General features: G+C 35.8%; 1 protein-coding gene across 3 annotated transcripts in view; it reads right to left on the minus strand.

Annotated features, from left to right (window-relative positions):
• The window catches only part of SEPTIN7 (septin 7), a 122,256-nt gene that overhangs the window by 93,139 nt on the left and 2,708 nt on the right, over positions 1-26,409 (minus strand). Inside the window, exon 2 of one of the 3 annotated variants that reach the window (XM_040644104.1) lies at positions 13,118-13,122. The exons of 1 other annotated variant lie outside the window; for it this stretch is intronic. In XM_040644104.1, coding sequence (XP_040500038.1) covers positions 13,118-13,122 — 5 coding nt within the window. Of the gene's footprint in view, positions 1-154; positions 174-13,117; positions 13,123-26,409 lie in introns of those variants that run through there. One more of the 3 variants, XM_040644106.1, reaches the window with a different exon arrangement.

Genomic DNA, 26,409 nt, shown 5'->3' on the forward strand with positions numbered 1-26,409 from the left:
TTTAAAATCAAATATTTGAAAGCCTACTATGTGTAAAGCTAAAAATTTGTATTAAATTTAAGGCTTCCTTAGCTCGTATTCCATTCAACTGTAAGTTAAATTTAAGTTAATTTAGACTGAAAACATCTCTGTATAAATTATCTCATATACTCACAGCTACTTTGTAAAGAACATATTTCCATCATTCCAGTGTTCCAGATTCCATCAGAACAGATCCACAGAGGAACAGTAAATGAGGAATTCCAAGAATTGTATATGACACATTTCAGTCCAAACAGGAAAGGCAAATCCATTGGAACATCGCAAAAAACAGAGGGAAAAATGAAAGTTACTTACATGTAACTCAATATATTAGAAGTAAATTACAAATGAAGTGAGAACAGACTCCACACATGTCAAATAATACTTTTTTTGTGGGATATAAGGCCCAGTGACTTTTAATGTTCAGCAGCTCTCCTGAAGACCTCTTATCTTTTTATAAAAGCCAATTACTATGCCCTGCCCTTAAAGTTTTAAAAGAAATGGTAGAAAAGTTGTCAAGTATGAAGTTTTATCAAGGTTATATAAGGACCAAGTTTAGATCCCATGGAAAAAAATGTAACTTTCATGCAATTTTGCTTTGTTAATCCCTTAATTAAAAGAGCCCATATCAGATAAATAGAAATGTTTTAGTTAAAAATCTTTATACAATGCTATATTTCAAGTTCTATTGATTAAAGTTCAGAAATGGAATTCAGACTTGTAGATACAGGAAAGGGAAGGAAGCTAAACATAGCAAGCAACAAATGGGAAGATGAAGCTGTGATGAAAATGTGATCTGTGAAAACTGAAAAGCAACTAACGAAGCACAAAGAAAGTAGATTAACTTTGGACAAAATGTCTGTGAAAAGTGTACATCTATATTTTATATTGACACAAATCTATGAGTTATATCACAACCTGGAACAGATGATGATATTCAAATGCCAACTTCACAGAGGCCTGCCCTGACCACCTTATCTAAAATTACAACTCCATTCTCCTCCACACTTTGCTGCAGCTTTATGTTTTTCTCCTTAGCGCTTTTTTTTTTACCATCTAACACACATTTTACTCATCATATTTTTTGCAATCTCCACCCTACTCCACCTCCAACTACAGTGTGAGCTCCATCAAGGTAGAGATTAAATAAATTACATAAACTGTGGCATCAAAAAAGAAGCCGCCATCTGGGAGAGTTGAAAAAGTTTCTGAAAGAGTATTTTAGGTTGCATATTCAAGGAACGCTCCAGACAAAGGCATAGAAAAATGCCAGGGAGTATGTCCATGTGTCTTATTCATTGCTTTATCCTCAAGTCCTAGAACAGTCTTTGACATATAGCATAATATTGGGAATGAATTAAGAAAAGGGGGGAAAAATTTCTATGCAAAGGGGTTGGGACCTAAAGTGGAGATGAACTTAGTACTTTTAGACCAAAAAGAAGGTACATGAACTACAATGAAGTAAGGCGGTGGATCAGGCAGAAAAGTGATAGAAAATGAGGTCAGGGAGGTAGGCAGAGGCCAGATCATGTGGGACCCAGCCAAAGTAAGAAATTTGGATGTTATTTTAGGCATGATGGGAAGCCACTAGAGGGTTGTACAGAAGCAAGTGACCTGACCTGATTGTGTTTTAAAGATAGCTCTCACGGCTAAGAGAAGTGGTAATAAGAAAACTAGTAAGGAGCCTACTGCAATAGTCCAAGAAAAAAAGGGTGTACTGAATTTAGATGGTGTGGAAGCAAGAAGGGATAGGAAGGGTTCAGAATATATTTTGAAGGTAAAACTACCAGGACATTGCTGATGCACTGGATGTGACTGGTGAAGGAAAAATAGACTAAGATAACTCCTAGGTTTTTGGCTTAAACAACTCAATGGAGTGATATCTCTAAGGAAAAATAGGAACAATAAGGGGAATAAAAGATTAGGTGGTGAGAGCCCAAATCGTCAAAATCAAAAACAGCATTGAATGTGTTAAGTTTGATGTGTCCATTATATGTTCAAGAAGGCCAGTAGGCAGATAAATACGTAAGTCCAGAAACTGCAGGGTTGGTTAGTGCTGAAAACATAGATTTAGGAATCATAAGCACATAAGTAGTACTAGCAGAGGGCTGGATTCTCGAGGAGAAACTATAGATTAGGGGGTCTAGCCAGAGTCCTGGAGCACTCCAATACCGAGATGTCAGGCAGAGAGTGAGAAAGATAAGTCATCGAGAAGGAAAACCAGGAATGGCTCAAAGTCACTCAACTGGGTTAAATGCCACTAAAAGGTCAAATGAAATACCAAACACATAACCATAAAAATAAGGTTACTGGTAACTTTGGATAAAAGCCGTCTCAGTAACATAGTGAAGAAGAAGAGTGAGTAGGTTCAGGGTAAATAATTCTTTGCACATAACTATTATAACACTTAAATAATTTTATATTTTAAATTAAATTATTTTAAAATTAAACACATTACTTACCAGCCCCCTATAATTATTTCCCAGAGGAAGAAAACCATGTCATACTCATCTCTATATTCTTAAGAAAGTGCTGATACGTGAGAGGTATTTTAAAAAGCTAAATGGCTAAAATACATACTTTTAGGAAAATTCCTTCTGAGGAAAAAACTGTGTTCAAAGCCAAAAAAAAAAAAAAAAGAAAGAAAGAAAGAAAGAAAAAGAAAGAAAGAAAGAAAGAAAGAAGACTTTGGGAATATACTAATAATATATCATGGGTTGATTAAAACATATAGACTTTTCACATTTCATAAAAATCATTCCTTACCCCAAATTCTAAAATCAACCACAGTTTGTAATTCAGAAGACTCAACCACCCACTGATTCTTTTCCTGGGCAAATAAAATGTTCACAGTACCAGTGTGAAATATAATCTCTGGATAAGAAACATTATTTATAGATGTGAGTGATATAACTGTGACACTTATAAGCATGTGAATATAGATAAAAGTATATTCTCACGCAGGCTTCCACCAAAATACCTTAAGGTCTTAAAAGTATTACTTGATTTGAAACATGAATTACATAAAAATAAGCAGTTATCAAATCATCATTTCTAAAGGCATATATCTACAAAAATCTTTTAGTTACTATGCCAAATCTCCATGTCATAATTCTTATTTAAGAAAATCAAATCACAACAATTCACTGCTTGTTATTTCACTAACTGTGGAAAAATCAACTTAAATACAATATTCAGTAATCTCAGTGTTTTAACTTTTTTAACCTTATTTCTAGAAATCAATTATATTTGAAGAACAAGATGCTTCAAATAGGTTCCAACTGATAGATTATTGGAACCCTTAAGAATGCTTCACCTTCTCTTGCCATTTGTTCCGATTCCAAAGAATACAGTTATGAAAATCTTGGCATCTGAAATCCATTACTGTTTTTAAAAGTCTGAATATTAATATGTTTTAACAAATTTTCCAAAAGAAAAGCAGCAATTTATTTTGAAAAATGCCAAATATACATTTCCATAACAACAACAAAATTGAACAAGGAGAATTGTAACAGAAAGGAAGCCTGACAAAACTCAGAATCTGAGGAAAATTAAAACATACCCATGCTAAGATGTACTACAAAACTTCGACTTCCCTCATCTTTACAAAATGAGATTCAAACCCAAACTACCTTAATATCACCAGAACTCTATTCCTCCCCTTAATAACTGCAATTAAAAAAAAAATTAGGCTACAAATATCCAACGTTTTTATCCATAACTTTAAATTTCAAAGATAAACATCTGGTCTTAATTAACTTCAAGCTCAATTTGTGCCCTTTGGAATTTAAAACATACATATATTGTACACTGTTTTACACATGGACAAAAATAATTAAGTTTCTTCTAAAATTTAAGCAATTCTAAATACAAAAAACTACACATTACAAAACAAAAGGATATTGATACATAATTTTACTTGTCTACTCCTTAGTATTCTTAAAAGCCTTACATCATATACATAAACTATCCAGCACTTGCTTAGTCTTACATAATCCAATGGAAAAATTAAAGAATGTCACCATTTAAATGGTTTAAGTATTTTAAATATAACTGGTATTAAAAATACCTAGATTCCAGATTTAATATAACAAGAACACTAAAATGTTACAAGATTGCATGGGTATGTACTAAATATTGGCTTTAATGTCCTCTCATCCTAACCTTTTTGAAAAGTTCATGTCTAAGCTTGCCTGCCCCCAGCTCCTCCCTTTTCACTGAGATGAGCAATTATGTACTGATGAAACCAACTTTTATTTTCTCTATTCCAGATTCCTAGTTAATCTGCTTAAAATATTTTAATATTTAATTCTATGAATACATTTAAGAATAAGATAACTTAAAATTTAAAACTTTTTCTTTACTCTGAACTTGGAATCTAGATCTCTACTTATATAGAATTACTCTCTCATTCAATCAACATAGTTACTGGACCTTCACAATGTATGTAACTAGCAATCAGGTACACAAAAATTAATAAAAACAAGATCCCTGCTTATGAAACAAAGAACCTAAGTCAGGTAAGTTAGAAGGCAATTATAATAACACAGTGATAAAATATCATCATCTAGGCAACATGAAGGATGGCTATGAGAAGAAAAAGGCGGGACGGGGGGAGGCGAGCTTGGTCCTATTCTGAGGTCAGAGCCTTCAGATCCCGAAGGACTAGTAGGCCTTAGTCTGATGAGAAATGTGGGTAGGTGCTGGAAAACATGGGTCTCAAGGAAACTAGCTGGTAACTGCAAAGGCTCAAAGCAAAAGGAGAACATGATTCTCTATGAGAACTACAAATTTAATACATCTCAGTTTCAGGGTCTGGGCACTACAGCATAGGAAATTTGAGCAAAAGGCAGATCATAAAGGATTTTGTTAGCCACACTAAGGAACTTAGATTAGACGTCATCTTGAAAGCTTATGGAGAGCATAAAATACTTGAAGCATAAGTATGCACAATCACATTTATTCACATGCAGAATTGCATTCTTATTTTAGAAAATTACCACTAACAAGAATATTGAAGATGAACTGTAAGAGTTCTCAGAATGATAGCAATCCCAAAAGCTGCTGCAGTAACCCAGGGAGAAGATCAGGATTTGGGCCAAGTGAGAAGTGAGGATGAAGAGAAACAGAAGCTATAAAATTCTACTGTCTATTAAGGTACCCACTAGCTAGCTACACGTGGCTATCAAAAACTTGAAATTTAGCTAGTCTGAATTGAGATGTGCTGTAAGTGCAAAATACACCCCAGATTTTGAAAACTTAGTATGAAAAAAATTATGAAAAATACCTCAATTTTTATAGTGACTGCATGCTGAAATAAAACTTCAGTCATATTGGGTGACATAAAATATGAACTAAAGTTAATTGCACCTGTTTCTTTTTACTTTTTAAATGTGGCTACTAGAAAAGCTTAAATTACATATATGACATATTAATTTCTACTGGACAGTGCTAGTTAGATATTAATGAGACGAATTTCAGGTCTCTAAAACGAACCTGGGGGGGGGGTGTTAAGATTGAGATTTCTGAATTTAGGTTTGAACTGGATTAAGGTGGTACCAATCATTAAAAGCAGGAATCACTTGAGTTTAAGCTGCTAACTGGACTTTAGGGAGACAAATGTCTAGTACGCAGCTTGCATATACAAAAGCTATAAGTTCTAGAAATGTCTAGTGAAACAGACAAAACATTTTAAGCCAACAACACTTAAATGGTATGAAGGCCATGGGTATGAATTCAAACACAGTACACAAAGTAGGAAGCAGGCCAGAACCAACCAACACTAACATCCCACAACCTCCACAAATCTAGAAAAAAGATGAAAAAGGATGAGGAAAAAAGTAGTTCCTAGAAGCAGTTCAAGGAGGTCAATTGTAGTGGCCTTCTTCAAGAAGTGGTCAACCAAATGCTCTGGAGTGGTCAATATAAGATACAGAAGAATCTACTTATCATTATCAGCGACCTTTGTCAGAACAGGGGAAAGATAAAAGAAAAATGCACACTGAAGTAAATAAACAGTGAATAAGTACTGCGAATGAGTATAAACAATTCTTTCTGAACGCTTATCTGTGAATAAGGTAGAACCTGGAGAATAACACAAAGTCAAGGGAGTGTTTTAAGAAAAAAAAAGAGAGAGATAGTTGCACCCATTTAAATGCTAATAGAAAAGATCAAGTAGACAAGTGGCTGAAAAAAAGGTAAGTTAGGATACAATGTTCTAGAGTGAGGGATGAGGTTTTCTCTAAGGGCCAGAGACAAAATCATTTACTAATTCTAAGGAGAGGAGGACCAGGGAATATTAAGAGGTAAAATATTTGAATAAACAACCACAAGAATAGCGAGAAAGACTAGGAGTCCATAGGAAAGAGCCAAGCAACTCTATATGCAGGTTAAGGCTGTAGACCACAAATCTGTGTGAATGTATCCCAGAAGCCATAGTATCTTTTTGTCCAGTAGCATTCTGCAACTTAAGTACAAGCCAATAGGCTGTACCAGTCATTTGAAACTGTTATTTTGCAGAAAATGTGCACAAAAGTACAAGGGATCACCGGAGCTGACAAGTAGAGCTGAAGTGACTGAGTGAACAAAAATGAAGAGGGTCAAGGATGAAAGGTAGGAAACAAGGAAATGAGACAGCTAAAAGAATGTGAACTTGTGGTTAGAATGGGCCATACAATTAAGATTCTAGAGGTGGAACAGAAGTTCCAGATGATAACCACATGGGACCATTAAAATGATGGCCCGAGCACAACCCAGAAATTGTGAGGCTAAATTATTGAACTAGTTGTACACATGGGCACTAAAAATGCCCCAGAATGATGACAGAGCTTGGGGAGGAAAGGAAAACTAAGTGTTTGGTGCCATCTTTAATGAATAAATAGAACCTGGCAAATTTAAAAAGGGTGACAACATGCTGCTGTTAAACAGCATAAGCTTTAAAGAAGCAGGGCTTTTTTAAAAGGAAGAATCGTCTAGAGTCTAGATCAGCACTGCCTAATAAAAGTATAAAATAAATCAGATATGCAATTATAACTATTCCACTAAATACATTAAAAAACTGAGAGTAAAAAAAAAAGAATTTAACTTTAATAATGTGTTTTAACCAATGTATATACAAACACTATTTCAACATGCATACAATATAAAAATTATTCTGATTCATTTCACATATTCATTGCTCTGCATCCTTTTTATTTATAATAATCTTTGAAATACGCACACTTCATTTAGGACTAGTCATATTTCAAGTGCTCAGGATCCATGTGGTTAGTGGCTACCAAAGTAGATAAAGATATATAACATTTCAAGGTTAGAAAACATTTCCATGATGCCAAAAGATCTCCTGGAGCACAAAATGAAATGAATAGTAGTACCCAGTACTGGGTGAGGATGCTGACAAATAAGCACTCTCCTACATGACTGGTGGAATATAAATTTAAATCATTTCTCTGAAGAGCAATCCGACCTCACAGACCAAAAGCGTAAGTTTTCATGGTCCCAGACTCAACACATTCCACTTCCACATATTTATAATTTTGAGAATATATTTAAGATTTAGCTATAAGAACATCCAACAAAACGTAGTTAATAATAGTGAAAGACTGTAAAAACCAAGTTCCAAAAACAAGTGAAAGAAACAATATATCATGGTATTCCCATACGTAAAAATACCATTATTATAAGTTTTAGAAGAATAAGCATGAGAGATAACATCATATTAAGTGAAAAAACTGTTTATTAGACAGTTGACACAGTATTATGTACCTTTAAACATTCTCTTGTGTGCACAATGGAAAACAAAAGGATATAGACTGGAGTGACAGTAAAGAAACTGACAGAGTAAAGATCTCAGAAAATTCTCTCCTTTAAAAGCAATGAGAAAACTGTCAAAACCAACGTCTTCAGAACTCTGGAAATTAACAAAGACTTGCAGCAATCCACAGAGCACCTATTCAAAATAAGGGGGCTGAACCTAGGTATCTGGCCCATTCTCTTCTCCCCTCCCAGCTCCACAGTAGCCTTGAAAACTGACAGCACACAATCATGGCAAAAATCAGCATCTTGACAGCAACTGGAAGAGGCAGAATAGGCTCTTTTAAAGCCCCATTCCCAGAGAGCTATCATTATTTGGCCTGTCTGGTGTTTCCCTAGAAGACTTCATAAATAACCACAAAGATAACCAGAGAGTTCAGTGACAACACATGGCAAAGAAAGCAGAATTTACAGAAAGTCACCAAACAAACAACAAACAGCAATAAGAAACCCTGGAAGGAGATATGACCAGAGTTGCCATGTTGTATTATTTAAAAGGTCCAGTTTTCAACAAAAAATTATGGGACATGCGAAAAACACAAGAAAGAATGTCCCATATAAGGGGGGGGGGGGGCAATCAATAGAGACTATTTCCTAAGAACACCCAGACTTTAAGCAAAGGCATATTTACCTTAAATATGTTCAAAGAACTAAGAGAAACCATGTCTAAAAAACTGAAGGGAAGTATGAGAACAATGTTCACCACACAGAAAATATCAATAAAGAGAAAGTACTAAAAAGAACTAAATAAAAATTCTCAAGTTGGAAAGTTCAACTAAAATGAAACTTCAGTAGAGAGGCTCAACAACATATCTGAGCTAGCAGAAGAATCAGCAAATCTGAAGATAGATCAAAAATAACATTAGTCATAGTCAGTCTAAGAAAAAAATACAAAAAAGAATAAAGAAAAAAAAATGAGCAAAACCAGAGACATAATCAAGTATGGAACATAATCAAGTATACCAACATATACATAATAGGAGTCCCTCAAGCCGATGGAAAAAGGGAGGTGAGTAAAGATAAAGAAAGGAAGGAACGAAGGGGCAAAAATTATGTTTGAAGAAACAATGGGAAAAAACTTACCAAATTTGGAGAAAAACATTTGTCTACACATCAAAAGCTCAAAAGCTCAGCAAACACCACAAACAGGATAAAATCAAAGAGAACTACAACTAGACACATCATAATCAAACTGTCAAAAAACAGAGACAAAGAATCATGAGAGAGCCAGGTGACCATTACAGACCACTCTCTAGAAGTATAGCTGACATCCCATCAGGAACCAGAGACCAGAAAGTAGAGGGATGACACAGTTAAGACGTTAAAACATAAAGACTGTCAACCAAGAGTAGAGTATTACTGAAAGTATCTTTTAAAAATAAAGGAGAACTTAACAAATTCTCCAATAAACAAAAACTGAGAGAACTCAAAATCAGATCTGTCCTACAAAAAATAGTAAAAAGAATCCTTCAAACTGAAACAGAAGGATCTTACACAGTACCTCTAAGAAATGTGCATCACTGGTAAATGTAACAAGTAAGTATAAAAGATACTATAATTTGTTTGCAACTTTTCTTCTTCTACCTGATTTAAAGAACAACTTCATGAAGCAATAATTATAAAACTGTCTTGAAGGTCTTATAATCTATAAAGATGTAATTTGTATGACACTAATAGCACGGAGATAGGTAAATATGAAACTTTATAAAAGCAAAATTATTGTATTCTACTGAAACTAAATAGGCAAAAACCCAGATTACAATGCTACAAAATCAGACATTAACTGTAATCCCAACGGCAATGTCCCTGCCAGACATACACACAATCTCAAAAGAATACAGCATAAAAGGGGGGGGGGAGGATAAGATGGTACATTAAAAATATCTACTTAACAAGAAAAAAATAATTCAGAAATAGAAAAAAGAAAAAAAAATCAACAGAACCAGAGATGCTGATAAGATATAAGATATTTAGAAAACAAATAGCAAAATTACAGATGTAAATCTTACCTTTCAGTACTCACGTTAAATGACACAGAATTAAATATTCACTAAAAAGGCAAATATTGGCTGAGTAGATTAAAAACCATGATCCAATTAAATGGTGCCCACAAGAAACACTTTTTAGAATCACAGACACAACTGTCTTGAAATAAAAAGGATTTAAAAAATAAAGAGAGAGCTGGAGTGGCTACAACACAGATGTTAAGACAAAATTGTTACCACAGACACGGATACTTAATACTGGTTGAAACATCAATTTACCAAAACATCAATATATAATAATTGCTATAACAATTATAAACATATATGCTCCTAAAAACAGAGTGCCAAAATACACAAAGACTGACAGAATGAAAGGCAGAAATAAGAGAATTCAACACTAATAGCGTGACTTCAATACCTCACATTCAAAAATGGGTTAAACTACAAAGAAGATAAATAATGAAACAGAAGACCAGAACATAGCAACTAGACTTAACATATGTAGAACATTGCATCTGAAACCAGCAAAATACATTCTTATCAAGCGCATATGAAATGTTCTCCAGGACAGACCACATGTTAGATGTCTTGGTCTCAGTTTTAAAGGGCTAATATCAGCTATTGTGGACATTCACAAAAGAATGAAATTATAAATAACAAAAAGAAACTTGAAAAATTGACATCTGTGGAAGGTAAACATTACACTCTGACCAATGGGTCAAAGACGAAATCACAAAGGAAACTATAAAATTTGAGATTAATAATAATACTCATTTTTAAAAAGCACAACATACCAAAACTTATTGAATGCAGCTAATTCAGGGCTTAGAGGAAAAGTTATAGCTGTAAACGCCTATGCTAAAGAGAGGAGATCTCAAATCAATTACCTAACACTTACCTCAAGAAACTAAAAAAAGAGCAAACTAGATGCAAACCAAACAGACATGAAGACTAGAGCAGAAATAAATAAAATATATGACAAACATAACACAGAAAATGAACCAAACTGTAAGGTGGTTCATTGAAAAGATGAAAATCTGACAAACCTTAGCAAAGACTAATCAAGAAAAAAACAGAAAACAATAACAAAATTCAGAATGAAAGGGGGCAAATCACTACTAACTTTACAGAAACAAAAGAGATTATAAAGAACCCTATGAACAAGCGTATGTCAACAAAGCAGATAACCCCAAGAAATGAAAAAAATCCTAGAAAGATACAAACTACCCTAAACTGGCTCAAGAAGAAAAAATCTTAAGTCCTACAAAAAATAAAGAAATTACACGGGCACCTCAGTGGCTCAATCGGTTAAGCGGCTGCCTTTAGCTCAGGTCATGATTCCGGAGTCCCAGGATCAAGCCCTGCATCTGGCTCCCTGTGCAGCAGGGGGTCTGCTTCTCCCTCTGTCCCTTAACCCTCTCTCTCTCTCTCAAATACATAAATCCTTTAAAAAATAAAAACAAAAAATAAAGAAATTATGTTAGTAATCAAAAGCCATCCCACACAGAAAAGCCCAAGTCCAAACAGTTCCACTAGTGAATTCTACCAAATGTTTAAAGACTGCCCAATCCTTCAAAAACTAATCCAAGAAACAGAAGCGGACACAACATTGCCCTGTTTTACCCTGTTACCAAATCAGACAAACACATCTAAACAACAACAGACAAATACCCTTTATATACATGCAAAAGCCATCAACAAAATACTGGCAAACCAAATCCAGCAATATAAAAAAGAGTATACGCTATGACCAGTGGAATTCATCCACTGATTGGTTCTACATATGAAAACTAACCAATGTAATACACCATATTAACTAAATAAAGCAGTAACAATAACAACAACACACATGATCATCTCCAATAGATACAGAAAAAGCACTTGACAAAAAACCCAACACCCTTTCGTGATAAACACACTTAACAAACAAGGTATAAAAGGGAACTTCCCCAACCTCATAAAGCATATCTAAGAAAAACCCACAGCTAACATCATACTGAGTGGTGAAAGACTAAATGCTTTCACTCTTCAGGAACAAGACAATGATGTCTAGTGCCACTTCTACTCAACACTGTTCTGGAGGTTCAAACCAAGGTACTTGGCAAGAAAAAGAAATAAAAGGCAACCAAATTGGAAAGAAGTAGTAAAACTATCTCTATTCACAGATGAGATGATCTTATAAATAAAATACCTTATCAAATCCACTAACACACACACACACCACGAACTAATAAATTGCAGCAAACAAGATCAACAAAAACTTACTACATTTCTATATGCTAGCAAAAAACAACCTAAAATGAAACTTAAAAAAAATTTCATTTCAAAAATAAAATACTTAGGAATAAATTTAATAAAAGAACAAATATTACACATTGAAAACTATGAAACACTGTTCAAAAAACCAAAGATCTAAGTAAATGGAAGCTATTCTGCATTTATAGATTAGAAGACAATTTTGTTCAAATGGTAATTCTTCCCAAATTGATATACGAGGCCATGTGTATCAAAGTCCCAGTTGGCTTCTCTGCAGAAACTAACAAACTAACCCACTAATTTATGTAGAAATTCAAGAGACACAGAAGAGCCAAACAATCTTGAAACCATACAAAGGTAGAGGAGTCACACTTCCTAGTTTCAAAACTCATTTATGAAGTTATAGTCATCAAAACAGTGTGGTACAACCATAAGGTGGGATGTACAAATCAATGGTGGAAATACACCCTTACATTTTATGGTTAACTGTTCTACAAGGTAGCCAAGACAACTTAACAGAAAAGTTTTTTTCAATAAAAGATGCTAGGACTACTGGATATTCACATACGAAAGAAAGAAAATGGATACCCACCCTCACACCATGTACACAAGTTAATTCCAAATTGTTCAAAGATCTAAATATTTGTAAGATCTAGATCTATAAAACTCTTAGAAGAAAACAGTTGTAAATCTTCATGACCTTGAATTAGGAATGGTTTAAGTATGACACCAAAAATACAGCAATAAAGAAAGATAAACTGGACTTTATCAAAATTAAAAATGTGCTTCACAGAATACTATCAAGACATGGAATGGCAGAAAATATTTGCAAATCATCTATCCAGTCTGCACTTATATCCAGAATATGTAAAGAATTCTTACAACTAAATAAAAAGGCAAATAACCTGACTGAAAATTGGGTAAAGCACTCAAATAGACACTCTTCCAAAGAAAATTTATAGAAGTTGCCAATAAGCACATAAGAAGATGCTTAACATCATTAGTCATTAGAGAAATATAAAACCACAATGACAGCACCTCACAGCTACTAAGATAATTAAAAAAGACAGACAATGTCAAGTGTAGACAGATGTGGAGAAACTGAAACCCTCATATATTGCTGGTGGGAAGGTAATATACCACAGCGACTTTGGCAAAGAGTCCGGTAGTTCTTCAGAAAGTTAACACACAGTTACCCTTTGATACAGCAATTCCACTCCTAGGTATATAGCCAAGAGAATCAAAAGCATAAGTCCCCACAAAAACTTGTACTTAAATGTGTACAACTGCATTATTCACAACAGTCAAAAAGCAGAAAGAACCCAAATATCCACTAATGGGTGAATGGATAAACAAAATGTAGTATTAGCTATATAATGAAATACTGTTCAACAATAAAAAGGAACAAAGTACTAATACATACTATAACATGGATGCACCTTGAAAACATCATGCTAAGTGAAAAAAGCTAATCACAAAACACCAAATACTGTATAATTCCATTTATATGAAATGCCCACAACAGGCAAATCTATAGAGATGGAAAATAGATTAGTGGTTGCCAAAACCTGCAAAGCGGAGGGAATGGAGTAGTAATTACTAATAGGTACGGGGTTTCTTTTTGGGCTGATGAAAATGTCCTAAAATTAGTGCGATGGCTGCACGACTCTATGAATATACCAAAACAACAGAACTGTACAATTTAAAGGGGCGAATTTTATGGCACATGCGAATTACATCTCAATAAAGCTGTTAAAGAAGCAGGTATGTAGTACCTACAATATACTACCTTTCACCTATATCTTGTATATTTCCTTTCTTACATGTATCTCATTTGTGCAAAAACACAGAAGAAACTAAAGAAGAAACTAATGACATTGGTTACCCATATAGATGGGTGGAAAAGTGATAGAAAGGGGAAAGGAGGGGCGCCTGGGTGGTGCAGTCCTTAAGCGTCTGCCTTCGGCTCAGGGTGTGATCCCAGCGTTCTGGGATCGAGCCCCGCATCAGGCTCCTCTGCTGGAAGCCTGGTTCTTCCTCTCCCACTCCCCCTGCTTGTGTTCCCTCTCTCGCTGGCTGTCTCTATCTCTGTCAAATAAATAAATAAATAATCTTTAAAAAAAAAAAGAAAGAAAGAAAGGGGAAAGGAGAATAGGGTAAAAGAGATGAGAGGTGGGATGAATACTTCTGGACATACTGTTTTATAGAGTTGACTATTAACACCATAGTAATGCTTCACATATCCCAATAAAAAATAACCCAAATCAGCCAAGATGTAAGAAGAGCTCAAAATGGACTTGAAACAGTAACAAATGAAACAAACTGTACTTCAAATGAATAACAGAATTGGACAAATATGTAATAAATTGTGGATGAGAGCCAGGTTGTTCACTGCTGGGAGAAAGGAGTCACAAATAAGGGGGAAAAAAGGCTAGACTGAACCTTGTGTTAGTGCAGGGTTTCTGGAATCTGAAGACAAAGTGTCAGATTAGTTCAGAACTACAAAAGAACTGGTTTATCAGGATGAATTCATGGTTTTTAATATAACTATACACATAATATTTATATACACAGATACATATAAATATGGAGTAAAAATATATAATTTCCCAGCTCTATCTGCTCCAAACACCTAGGACAAAGTCTCTGCAAGGGGCGCCTGAGTGGTTCAGTGGTTCTGACTTCGGCTCAGGTCATGATCCCAGAGTCCTGGGATCCAGCCCCCTACCAGGCTCCCTGCTCAGTGGGGAGTCAGCTTCTCCCTCTCCCTCTGCCCTTCCCTGCCACTCGTCCTCTCTCTCTCTGTGGCTCTCTCTTTCTTTCAAATAAATAAATAAAAATCTTTAAAAATAAATAAATAAAAGTCTCTACGAAAGACTCAGAGAAAGTTGTATTCAAATAGACTACTTAATAATAATATTAAAAAGAGAAGTTAGACTTATTTTTTTTTTTAAAGATTATTTATTTATTTATTCGACAGAGATAGAGACAGCCAGCGAGAGAGGGAACACAAGCAGGGGGAGTGGGAGAGGAAGAAGCAGGCTCATAGCAGAGGAGCCTGATGTGGGGCTCGATCCCGGATCGCCGGGATCACGCCCTGAGCCGAAGGCAGACGCTTAACCGCTGTGCCACCCAGGCGCCCCTATTTTTTTAGTCTCAAGTAGTAAATGAGAACTTCTGGATACAAATATAAAAAAAGACTTCAGATATATACAAAAATAGGAAGAATAAAATTAATGGTCACAGCTCTTCAAAGATGAAATGTGCTTCCTCAGAAGGTAGTGAGTTTCTAATACAGGCTAAACCAGCTCTATCCATCAGAAATACAACACAAGCCACACATGCAATTTTAAATTTTCCAATAGCCACACTTTAAAAAAGAAAAAGAAATAAGTAAAATTAATTGTAATATTTTTTCTTTAACTCACTATACTCAAAACATTATTTCAGCACATAATCAATATAAGACATGTTATATTTTTTTTTCAAAGTAAGTCTTTTCAAAATCCTCTGTATTTTACCCTTATACCAAATCTCAATTCAGACTAGACACATTTCAAGTGCTCAACAGCCATGTATGTTCACGGCTACAGTATTGGACAGGGCAGGGTTACATAGACACTTAACAGGTATGCTGCAGAGGAAATTAGAGCACTTTCTGCATAATTAGATTAAATAACTTGATACATCTTCCAACCCTGAGATCTTGTAAAAATATCAAAAGAATAACAAAAGAAGTATCAAGAACATACTCAAAATTTTCAAAGCATTAACTTGATTTCATTTTAATCAGTCACCATTGTGCTTTATACACTCATGACATACAAATACACACACACACACACAAACTCTGTATTTTACTAGAATTCATTCTGAACACAACATAGCAATTTCATCTAAAAATTCATATTATTTCAGTATACATCTCCCAAACTGCTTCTTAAAAGACATCAAAGCCATTTCTTGTCAGAATAGCAAATCTCATGACTCATAAAATGTTAAATGGATATTCATCCTAGGTTTGCTTACCTAATAAGAAGAAATCAATAAAAATATTATGTTTTTAAAAAAAATTTCTATAGCTTATCTACATTCCAAACCATATAGGAAAACAGAAATTCAATTCTTCTTATGGACTGAATTGTATTAATATGTTGAAGCTCTAACTACAATGTGATTATACTTGAAGATAGGGCATTTACAGAGGTAACTGAGGTTAAAGGAGGTCCTTACAGTAGAGCCCCAATCACATCCAACTGGTCCCCTTATAAAAGGAGGAAGAGATACCTAAGGCATCTCACTCTCTCTCTCTTCACGAACAAAGGAAAGGCCATGTGAGGACATACTGAGAAGAAGGCAGCTGTCTGCAAACCAGGAAGAACCTTCGCAAGAAACCAAACCTGCTCACACCTTGACCCTGGACTTCCAGCCTCCAGAACTGTGAGAAAATAAGTCTGTTGTTTAAGCCACCCAATCTGTGATAAGACAGCCCTAATAGAGTTATATAGGTCCCAAAAAAGTACTTCTAAAAAATTGTATTGCAGGGGTGCCTAGGTGGCTCAGCTGGTTGAGCATCAGATTCCTGATTTCGTCTCAGGTCATGATCTCAGGGTCTTGGGATCAAGCCCTGAGTCTGTGGGCTCCATGCTCAGTGGGGAGGCTGCTTGAGATTCTCTCTCTCCCTCTCCCTCTGCCCTTCCCCCACCACGCCCTCTTTCTCAAATAAATAAATCTTTAAAAAAATTGTATTGCAAACCAAATTATATTACTGTTGAAATTATTCATAAATTATGATAAATACATCTGTATGTTTATAAATTTACTCTACGGCCAAAGACTTTAAAAGCCTGCCTTAGTGAGCTACCGAAGTAACCAAAATAATTGGTATCTCAAAACTATAAATTCTAATTTTAACCCATAACCAAGACCTTCAACTTACATTTCATTATAAAAAAGAATTCTATTCAAGATCAGTGCTATATACACAAGAAAGCTAGAGAGCAGTAGGGAGCTCAAAAAAGCACGCCACACATCGCAATACTGCAAATACTAGCCAACCAACAATATCTGTAATATTAAACATGATAATACATAAAAAATTAACTGTGCTATTACCTACTAAAAGCGTATCTTCTAGGAGTTCAAGGAAAGGGAAGGATCATCAAAGACTCAGGTAATTGGGAAAAATTTCCCTGAATGAGTAGTTTTGAGCTGGGCCTTCCTTAATGGATGGATGGGACTTCAAGATAGATAAGAACGGCATAAGCAGAGGCAAAAATACAAAGAATATGACTCAATCTGGGTAGAAGAAAAAAGTCTAACCAAGGAAAACCCTAAAATGATTGCCTAAGTTTTCAATGACAGAACACATAAGAGAATAATAAGGCAGTATAAATATAGCTAGAAATCTGAATTCCAATATCTGCTGTAACTTAGAACTACACTCAGGTGGGTAAATTACATAACCTTTCAGAGCCTTAGACCAGGATAACATCTTTACGAGATTATTACAAGGTATATGTGAAATATTCGGCACTTCACATATAATGAGTATAATAAATGATGGTCATTGTAGTGGTTGTGCAATAGATGACAGCTATTATTAAAGCCTCTGGACTTTTATATTGCAGATAAGTGATTCCCAAACTTGGCTGTAATCTGAAGCATCTGGGGAGCTTGATAAAAAGAGAGATACCTGGGCCTCAGCCTAGAAGTAGGGGATAAGAATCGTGCTGATAATTTGTTATGTGGAATCCACTAATGACTGACTATACTTAGAACACCCATCCTTCAATTAAAAACAATGGAATCTGCCAGCCCTGCCCAAAAACTTTCAAGAAAGATTCCATTTAAGATGTTCCCATCAAGCACAAATCTCCTCTTAACTCCCTTTGTGCTAGCCAGCACTAATGTTGATGGTGCATTTACCTCATATAACATGTTGTATTTGCATGTTTGTGGTATTATTTCTGCATTTCCTCCATGTTGACCAAATATTTAACTTTCAAGAAGTTAGGAGCTGCAACTTTTCAACAAGTCTAAAATTATTCTAAAATTTCAAAAAAAGAAAAAAAATTACATTTGTGTAATTATCATTTTAACAGCACAGCACCATGGTCAAACACAACTGTAGGTATTTTTGATGGGTCCGCTTGCCAGCTAAGTCATTCCAGTTATCTTTCTGGCTCACACCTGAATTTAAGCATATCATAAAGTAACTCCTAGTTGTACTGTATTAGACCAACTTTAATATTCTAACACAAATCCTAAGACAGGATTGACTACAGTTCTATCTAGGATCACTAATTTCATCCCTTCATGCCAAGTTTTCATGTCTCCAAACTTACACTAAGAAATGTTTACTCAATTCACCCTTCTCAGCAACAAGAAAACTAAGAGACTATAAACTGTCCTTCAAGAACTAAGGTCTTTGCAAATCACACAGTGACTATATAAAGAACTTTTTTTTTAAGATTTTATTCATTTATTTGACAGACAGAGAGACAGCCAGTGAGAGAGGGAACACAAGCAGGGGGAGTGGGAGAGGAAGAAGCAGGCTCCCAGTGGAGCAGGGAGACGCGCTTAATAAGCCACCCAGGTGCCCCTATATAAAGAACTTTTGCAGTTCTTTTCTATTTGCACATTATTTTATACATCCATGGAAAAGGAATCATTTCCATTAAATTTCTTTCCTTTTCACTCAGCATATCAATTCTACAGACTATAGATGGGAACCAGAAATGGAAATCTAACTCAATGCTTAACAGAATTCAGAACTTCAATACAGAAATGAGCCAAGAAATAAAAACTGAGCAACTACAACACAGAGAATTGTAACAGTAAACTAGATAGCTACAGACTTCAAGAAGAAGAAGGTAAGTACATCCATGAGAGCAGAAATATGTGAAAAGCTATACATTGTTAAAAAACAAAAACTACTCACATTTGCGTTATTTAATAGCCCCATAACTCACAGCATAAAATCAAATGTTCCTGATGGTGAGTTTAACAAGTTCAGTATATTCCACTGGAAGTAGGAAAGCTAATCAGTTTACACATAACAAATATCTCTCTCCAATAATGTAATAAGTGTAAATTAAAACCAGTTTAAGGTACTAAATTAACAAATACCCTAGGAAAATAACGGGAAGGCAGAAGAGGTTTGTTTAAAAATATTCTTTCAAATACTACTTAAATTCTAAAATATTGAAACTACACAATGTCTCAAAATAATAAAATGGCTACGCAAATCAGCATATCAACATTAGAACCCTATATACATATTAAAATAATCTGCATATAGACTAATACGCCAAAAACTATTTTAAATATTAAGTGAATAATACCCTGGTTTTGTATAAAATTTAAGAGTTTACAGAGTACTTTTACTTATATTACCTCATAACATATAATTCACACCAGAGGTTATCAACTCTGGTTGTTCACCAAAATTATCTAAAATACTTACAATGCAAATTTCTTTTTTTTTTTTTAAAGATTTATTTATTTATTTATTTGACAGAGAGAGAGACAGCCAGAGAGAGAGGGAACACAAGCAGGGGGAGTAGGAGAGGAAGAAGCAGGCTCCCAGCGGAGGTGCCCGATGCAGGGCTCGATCACATAACGCCGGGACCACGCCCTGAGACGAAGGCAGATGCTCAACGACTGAGCCACCCAGGCGCCCCTAAAATGAAAATTTCTGAGCCCCGCCTCACACCTAGTGAACTAATAAGCTTCCAAGGGTGTTAAGCATTGGAAGTGTTTTCAATGTCTGACCAGGGGTAAGAACCACTAACCACTAATATACCTCTAATTACAACCATGAAAAAATATGTAATTAAGAAAGAACACAAATTAACCTTCAGCAACTGAAATAATTTAATGCCTTTTTTTCCTCCTGGTTAATCTGTTTAAATTCATCATAAAAGCAACTAAGCATATCTATTAAAATTTTTTAAAATTAAAAATGGTTCATTCATTACTGAAAAAATTTCCTTGTATAGATCACCTCACATCCCAGAATGCTACATGTAACAAATTTTTACAATGCTATATGTATTACCCTGGTTACCTTAATAACAGCATAAACAGAAAGCACTAAGAAAATTACTATGAAAATTCTGCCTCCTCTTACACAAATAATGATCTCACGCAAAGTATTTACAGCATTCTCTAAAATTAACAATACATACCAAAATATTCCTCAAGAAGAAAAGAACTCTAATTACAATCTGTATGAACAATTTGAACATTAAGGATACAACATGTTATTCATGTAAAGAAACACTAGCGTGGCCCTTAGTGTGAAAGAGCTACTGCTATGAAATGTATCAGTAGAAATTTTAAGTAAGTAAACATCTTAGTATTACCTAAGAAATTGGTGACCTCAGTCTGTTTAACTTTGAAGGACACTGAAGTTTCACACAAATCATTTTATTCCAATTTCCTTCAACTCTGCTCACCAAGCCACAAATACCAAGTCTTACAAAAACAGTATCAACAGGAGCGCCTGGGTGGCTCAATCCAACTCTTGATTTCGGCTCAGGTCATGATCTCAGGGTTTTAAGATCCAGCCCTGCAATAGTTCTCCACTGGCTGTGGAGCCTGCTTAAGATTCTCTCTCTCCCTTTCCCTCTGCCCCTCTCCCTAACTCTAAAAAAAAAAGTACCAACAAATTTACTGACCAAATTACAATAGAGCTTTTAATCAATATCGCAGATTCAGTTAGTAAATGTAAAAATTCAAAGCACAAATGAATAAATCCACAATCTTAAAATTTTTATTTTCCATCCTAAAGGTCTCTCCTAGTATTAAGACTACCAGCCATGCATACTTAGATGTTCTCCGGGCCTCTCAATTTCATGTTTTAAATTACCTATTTCAATACCTACTAATCACCCATTTACTCAGGTTCAGATACTCTGGATTCATTATCCCCCACCTACATCCCCTCACAACCATCCCCTACACTTCATGTCCTTTGCCACTACCCTAGTTGTCCTTCCTCTTTTTTAAAAAAATTTTTTAAAAGATTGTATTTGTCCATTTAAGAGAGAGTGAGCATGAGTGGGGTGGGGGGAGGGCAGAGGGAGAAGCAGACCCCCCACTGAGCAGGGAGCCCAACACGGGGCTTGATCCCAGGACCCTGGGATCATGACCCAAGACAAAGGCAGACGCTTAACTGAGTCACCCAAGCGCCCTTGTCCTTCATCTTTCAGTCCTAAGACTGCTATGTTAACGTCCCTCAATTCACCGGCCCCACCTTGGTGTTCTAGCTATCCCTACTGGAATTATCATCATGATGTTCACGGTTACCATTCTTCTCCTTTTAAAATACTTCAGTAAAAATCTTTTTAAAAATCCTCAGCACAGGACACCAGATCTCTACTTAGCTGTCTAGCCTCATAAACTACCATGAGTTCTCAGCCTAGAATAAGTATCCTTCCTCCTCCTCTGCCTAATCACTCCTATCTACCTTTAAAGATTTACCTTTTCCAATTTAGAAAAGGTATCCTGCTCTGTATTTCCATTATATACTCTACATACCTTTAAATCATATCACAAATCATTCACTAAGTAAATGCCAGGTAGGGAAAAGTGAACAACACACAGTTCTTGACTTCAAGAAACTTCAAAATGAAGGAAGAAAAGTAAATAGTCAATTGCCATATAGTCTGATAACTTTTTTTTTTTTAAGGTTTATTCATTTCTTTTAGAGAGAGAGAAAAGGAGCACAAGTGGGAGGGGCAGAGAGAAGGAGAGAAAATCTCAAGTAGACTTGGAGATCAGCACAGAGCCCAACACAGGGCCTAATCCCATGACCCTGAGACCATGACCAGAGCGGAAACCAAGAGTCAGATGCTCAACTGAACAGGCCACCTAGGCACCCCATGATAACTTTTTTTTTTAAAGCTAACATCTGCTGATATGTGAGGCTAAAAACTTGCCACATTATCATCTAATTCTCACTTAATTATCCAATAACTTTATGATTCCCACTTTACAGAGAAGGAAACAAAATTCTGTTATTTGCCCAAGATTCAGTTAAGATTTAGACATGTGGGGGCGCCTGAGTGACTCAGTCGTTAAGCGTCTGCCTTCGGCTCAGGGCATGATCCTGGAGTTCTGGGATTGAGCCCCACGTCAGGCTCTCCCGCTGGGAGCCTGCTTCTTTCTCTCCCACTCCTCCTGCTTGTGTTCCCTCTCTCACTGGCTGTCTCTCTCTGTTAAATAAATAAAATCTTAAAAAAAAAAAAAAAAGATTTAGACATGTGAATCCAGGTCTAACTCCAGAACCTAAGCTCTTAATCACCTTCTATTTCGACTGTCACAGCATTTAACTCAGTATCCCCAGTGTCCACCACACAGCACAAGGCAAAAGACATGTTTGTTAAATGAATGAACTTGAGTGTTCAAGTCCTAAGCTAGTAATGACTTAACATCGTAGTACAACTTCAGCTGATAATGTCTTAATGCTCAAGAGCTCTGATATACTAAGACATGGGAAATAATCAATGTTCCAAGATACTCACCATGTTATGGTTTATAACAGCAAAATCCTGAAAATGAATGTCTTATCAGAAAGGGACATGTTAAGTCATAGCCTACCTATAATGGAATTATACAGCTATATAAAAGAGTAAGAATACTCTTCATGTACTGATATGGAATAACCTAAGATTCACTAAGTGGGAAAAATTAAAAGGTGAGGAAGAATGTGTGTCTGATGCTACCATGAGTGGGGACAGGAGGAATATATGTTTTTCGCTTGTATATGTAGAAATCACTTCCAACAGAAGAAACATAAAAGAAACTGTTAAATAGGTTGCCTGAGGAGGAAACTGGGTTACTTGAGGATAGGAGTAGAAAGATTTCACTACATCTCTCTTTTTAACCTTTAAGATTTCACTACATATCTCTTTTTAACCTTTTAAATTCTGAACCAAGTGACTGTATTACCTATTGGACAAATATAACCCCCCCATAGAATAAAAAGCATTTTCAGATATGAAAACACAAACACTATGTAACATCCATAAGGCCATGGGCCATAGCTTTCTTGACTGCTACTATTTTGCAGTGTCTGACACTTTGTTGGTAGTCAAGTATTTGTTACATTTACAAAAACCTTAAATTGCCACTGCAGGAATATTTCAAATATATTTTACAAAGTAAAACTGGAAAAAATGGTTTTAAGCATTCTGAAAAACAATCAGGGCCTATCCCAAGCCTACTGTTTATGAAACTGTGGAAGACTACTACAATCTGTATGCTTTTAGAAGTACCAAGATGATCATTTTATTATTATTTCATGTTTTCTTCACATTTCAAATCTTTCACAATAAAGAAGTTAGGGGGAAAAGACTTTAAAAAGCTACCCAGAAAAACCACTTTAAATGAGTTGACTGCATATGTATTATATCTCAATGAAGCTGTTTCTCTAAAAACAATTTTTTAAAAAAAACTCATCTATGGACATTAGCAATCAGACCAGTGGTTACCTGCAGCAGTAGAGGGATAACTGCACAGGGGCACAAGAAACTCTAGGGTGATGGAAATGTTATTTATCTTTTAAAAAAAAGAAAAGATTTATTTATTTATCTGAGAGAGAGAGAGAGAGCATGTGGGGTGGGGCGTGGGGGCAGATGCAGAGAATCTCAAGCAGACTCCCTGCTGAGCACAAAGCCCTATGCAGGGCTTGATCTCACAACCCTGTGATCATGACCTAAAACCAAGAGTCGGACACTTAAAGGACTAAGGCACGCAGCAGCCCCAAAAATATTCTTTATCTTGATTGGAATAAAAGTTACAAGGTATATGTATTTGTCAAAATTCATTGAACTGAACACTTAAACCCTGTGCATTTTATTGTATGAAGGCTATACCTCAATAAAGTTACTTAATTTGGAAAGCATTTAAAAGTGCAGAGTCCTGGGCCCCTCTCAGAGACTGTGAATCACTGCATGTGTGGTGGGAACTAATTAATGTGCATTTTTAACAAGAGGCTGTGGTTGACCCTCATGTATAAGGTTTATCAATTATACCTTGGAAAATATTAACCTGGCATGTTATGAATCCAGCAGCTACTGATCACGTTTTACAAAAATTCATGAATTAAATGATAAACTTACATACACACATACACACGTTACCTAGGTGATTCTGATTCCCAATTTTAGGAAGTATGGTGAGAGCTCTAAGAGGAAGAATTATGGACTAGATGGTTAAGAAAGACTTCTTTCTTCTCCATCTCCTATGATCCTTCAAAGGATTCTCCATCACCTGGCACAGTGGTTCTCAATCTGGGGTGATTCTCTCCCCGCCCCCCAACCCCATGACATTTGGCAAGGTCTGCAAACATTTTTTTCTCACAACTGGCAAAGTGCTATTGGCATCTAGTGGGTAGAGGCCAGGGATGCTGGTAAACATTGTACAACGCAAAGGAAAGCCTCCCAAACAATTATAAAACTCCAAATTACAATAGTGCTAAGTTTGAGAAATTCTCACCTGGAGCCTCACCTCTCAAATGAAGCTACCAAAAGTACTCAGTTGTGGCCCCAGAGGTAAACAGAACAGAATTAATGTGTCACCTCTTCAGGGGAGTCAATTTTTACTTCCAGACTGGTGGGGTGCCTTACACCGCATATAAGGCAAATAAATAAAATGCAAATGTCACATGAATAACTACGATTTTTTTTTTAAATTCAAAATAATGTGAACAGGAGCAACTTCAGGTTTTACTCCCCAACCTCAGGGGATACTTATTTACTCTCCTCAGCCTACAAGTACTTTTGAAGTTAAGAAACACTTGCCTAAATAAAGTACATAAACTTTAGAATGACAGGCAAAACCTCATCTTTAGCTACCTTCACTTACACTTTTAGGGCTATTTCTTACTGCAGCATAGTCTAACCCAATGCTATTTAAAGTGTGGTGTGTGGACCAGTGAGCCAGTCTGAACTGTTTATCGGTTTACATCAGTGAAGTACAGAAACTGAGAGCACAGAAATGGAAATTTTTATAGCAAAATAAGTTTATGTCTGTTGGATTGAATAAAAACCTGGGACTATATTTCCCCTTTTTTAAATTCATCTTCATTTCTTAAAATTTTGCAGTACTTTTCGCAACAGTATCAGTCAACAGTGGATTGGAAATTTTAAAAGAAAAAGGAAAGAAAGAAAAGGTCCTTCATCTGTTGGAAAAGCAGTATTTGAAAAGCAGTAACCTAACTGTATCCTAACTGATACAACTAGTAAGTGGTAACGCCGGGATTTAAACCCATCTCTGCCTTCTGCCTGACACCAAAGCCCATATTCTTAATCATTATACTATATTTGCTTGTTATCATTTTGAACTCAAATCCCTATATGTAATCCTACCTCTGGAGAGCTGGACTGCACCAGGCACAAATCAAAAGGACTTTCTGTATGTCTGGCCTAAAGCCTTCAACACTGAAAGCAAACCAAGCTACCTCCTTGGCCCCCTTCCCCCAGGCACATGCCCAAAATTTGGCTCTCTTGATTTCTGACGATACAAATGGAGAAGACCAAAAAAAATTAAAAATAAAAAATAAAGGCCTAGAGCAGAGTCACTAAACAATACTATCTTCTTTTGGGACACAGCCTGGTTTCTCTGGCTCTTAGAGATGATGACCTCCTCTCTCAAGGAGTAGGTCCCAGGTCTAACTACACTCCATGTATGGCATACAGAATAAATGAATTCAAGATAAGAAAAAGCCACATGGACTTAATAGCTTTTAAAGTCCTCCCTTATCACACCTGGGTGGCTCAGTCGGTTAAGAGCCTGATTTCAGCTCAGGTCATGATCCCAGGGTCCTGGGATCAAGCCCCCCCCCCCCCCCGTGACAGGCTCCCTGTTTAGGGAGGAGTCTGCTTCTCCCTCTCCTCCCCACTCATGCTCTCTGTCACTATCTTCTGTCTCTCTCAAATACATACATACATACATACATACATAAAATCTTAAAGTCCTCCTTTCTCAGACCAAACTCTCCACACTATACCATAATGTTTAAAGACCTCTGACTTGACCCATCCATACTGCACATCCCCGTGTTTTCCTATTTTTGACCACAATTCTTAATAAAAATATTATAACCCAACCCAATACACAATACATATAAAACCAAATTTAACCCCCTAAAATTCATGCTAAGTGCAATGTACTGCTATGTTCTCTTTCTTTCCTACTTTTTAAAAATTATTAGAAGTCCACAAAATTGATTTCAAGATCCACTAATAGGCCTCAACCTGCAGCCTGCAAAACACTGCTGTAGAGACCAACAGTCTACATTTAACACTATGCTCTCATCTGGCAA

The sequence above is a fragment of the Ursus maritimus genome, unplaced genomic scaffold, assembly GCF_017311325.1.
Source record: "Ursus maritimus isolate PB19 unplaced genomic scaffold, ASM1731132v1 scaffold_3, whole genome shotgun sequence".
Taxonomy (NCBI): Eukaryota; Metazoa; Chordata; class Mammalia; order Carnivora; family Ursidae; genus Ursus; species Ursus maritimus.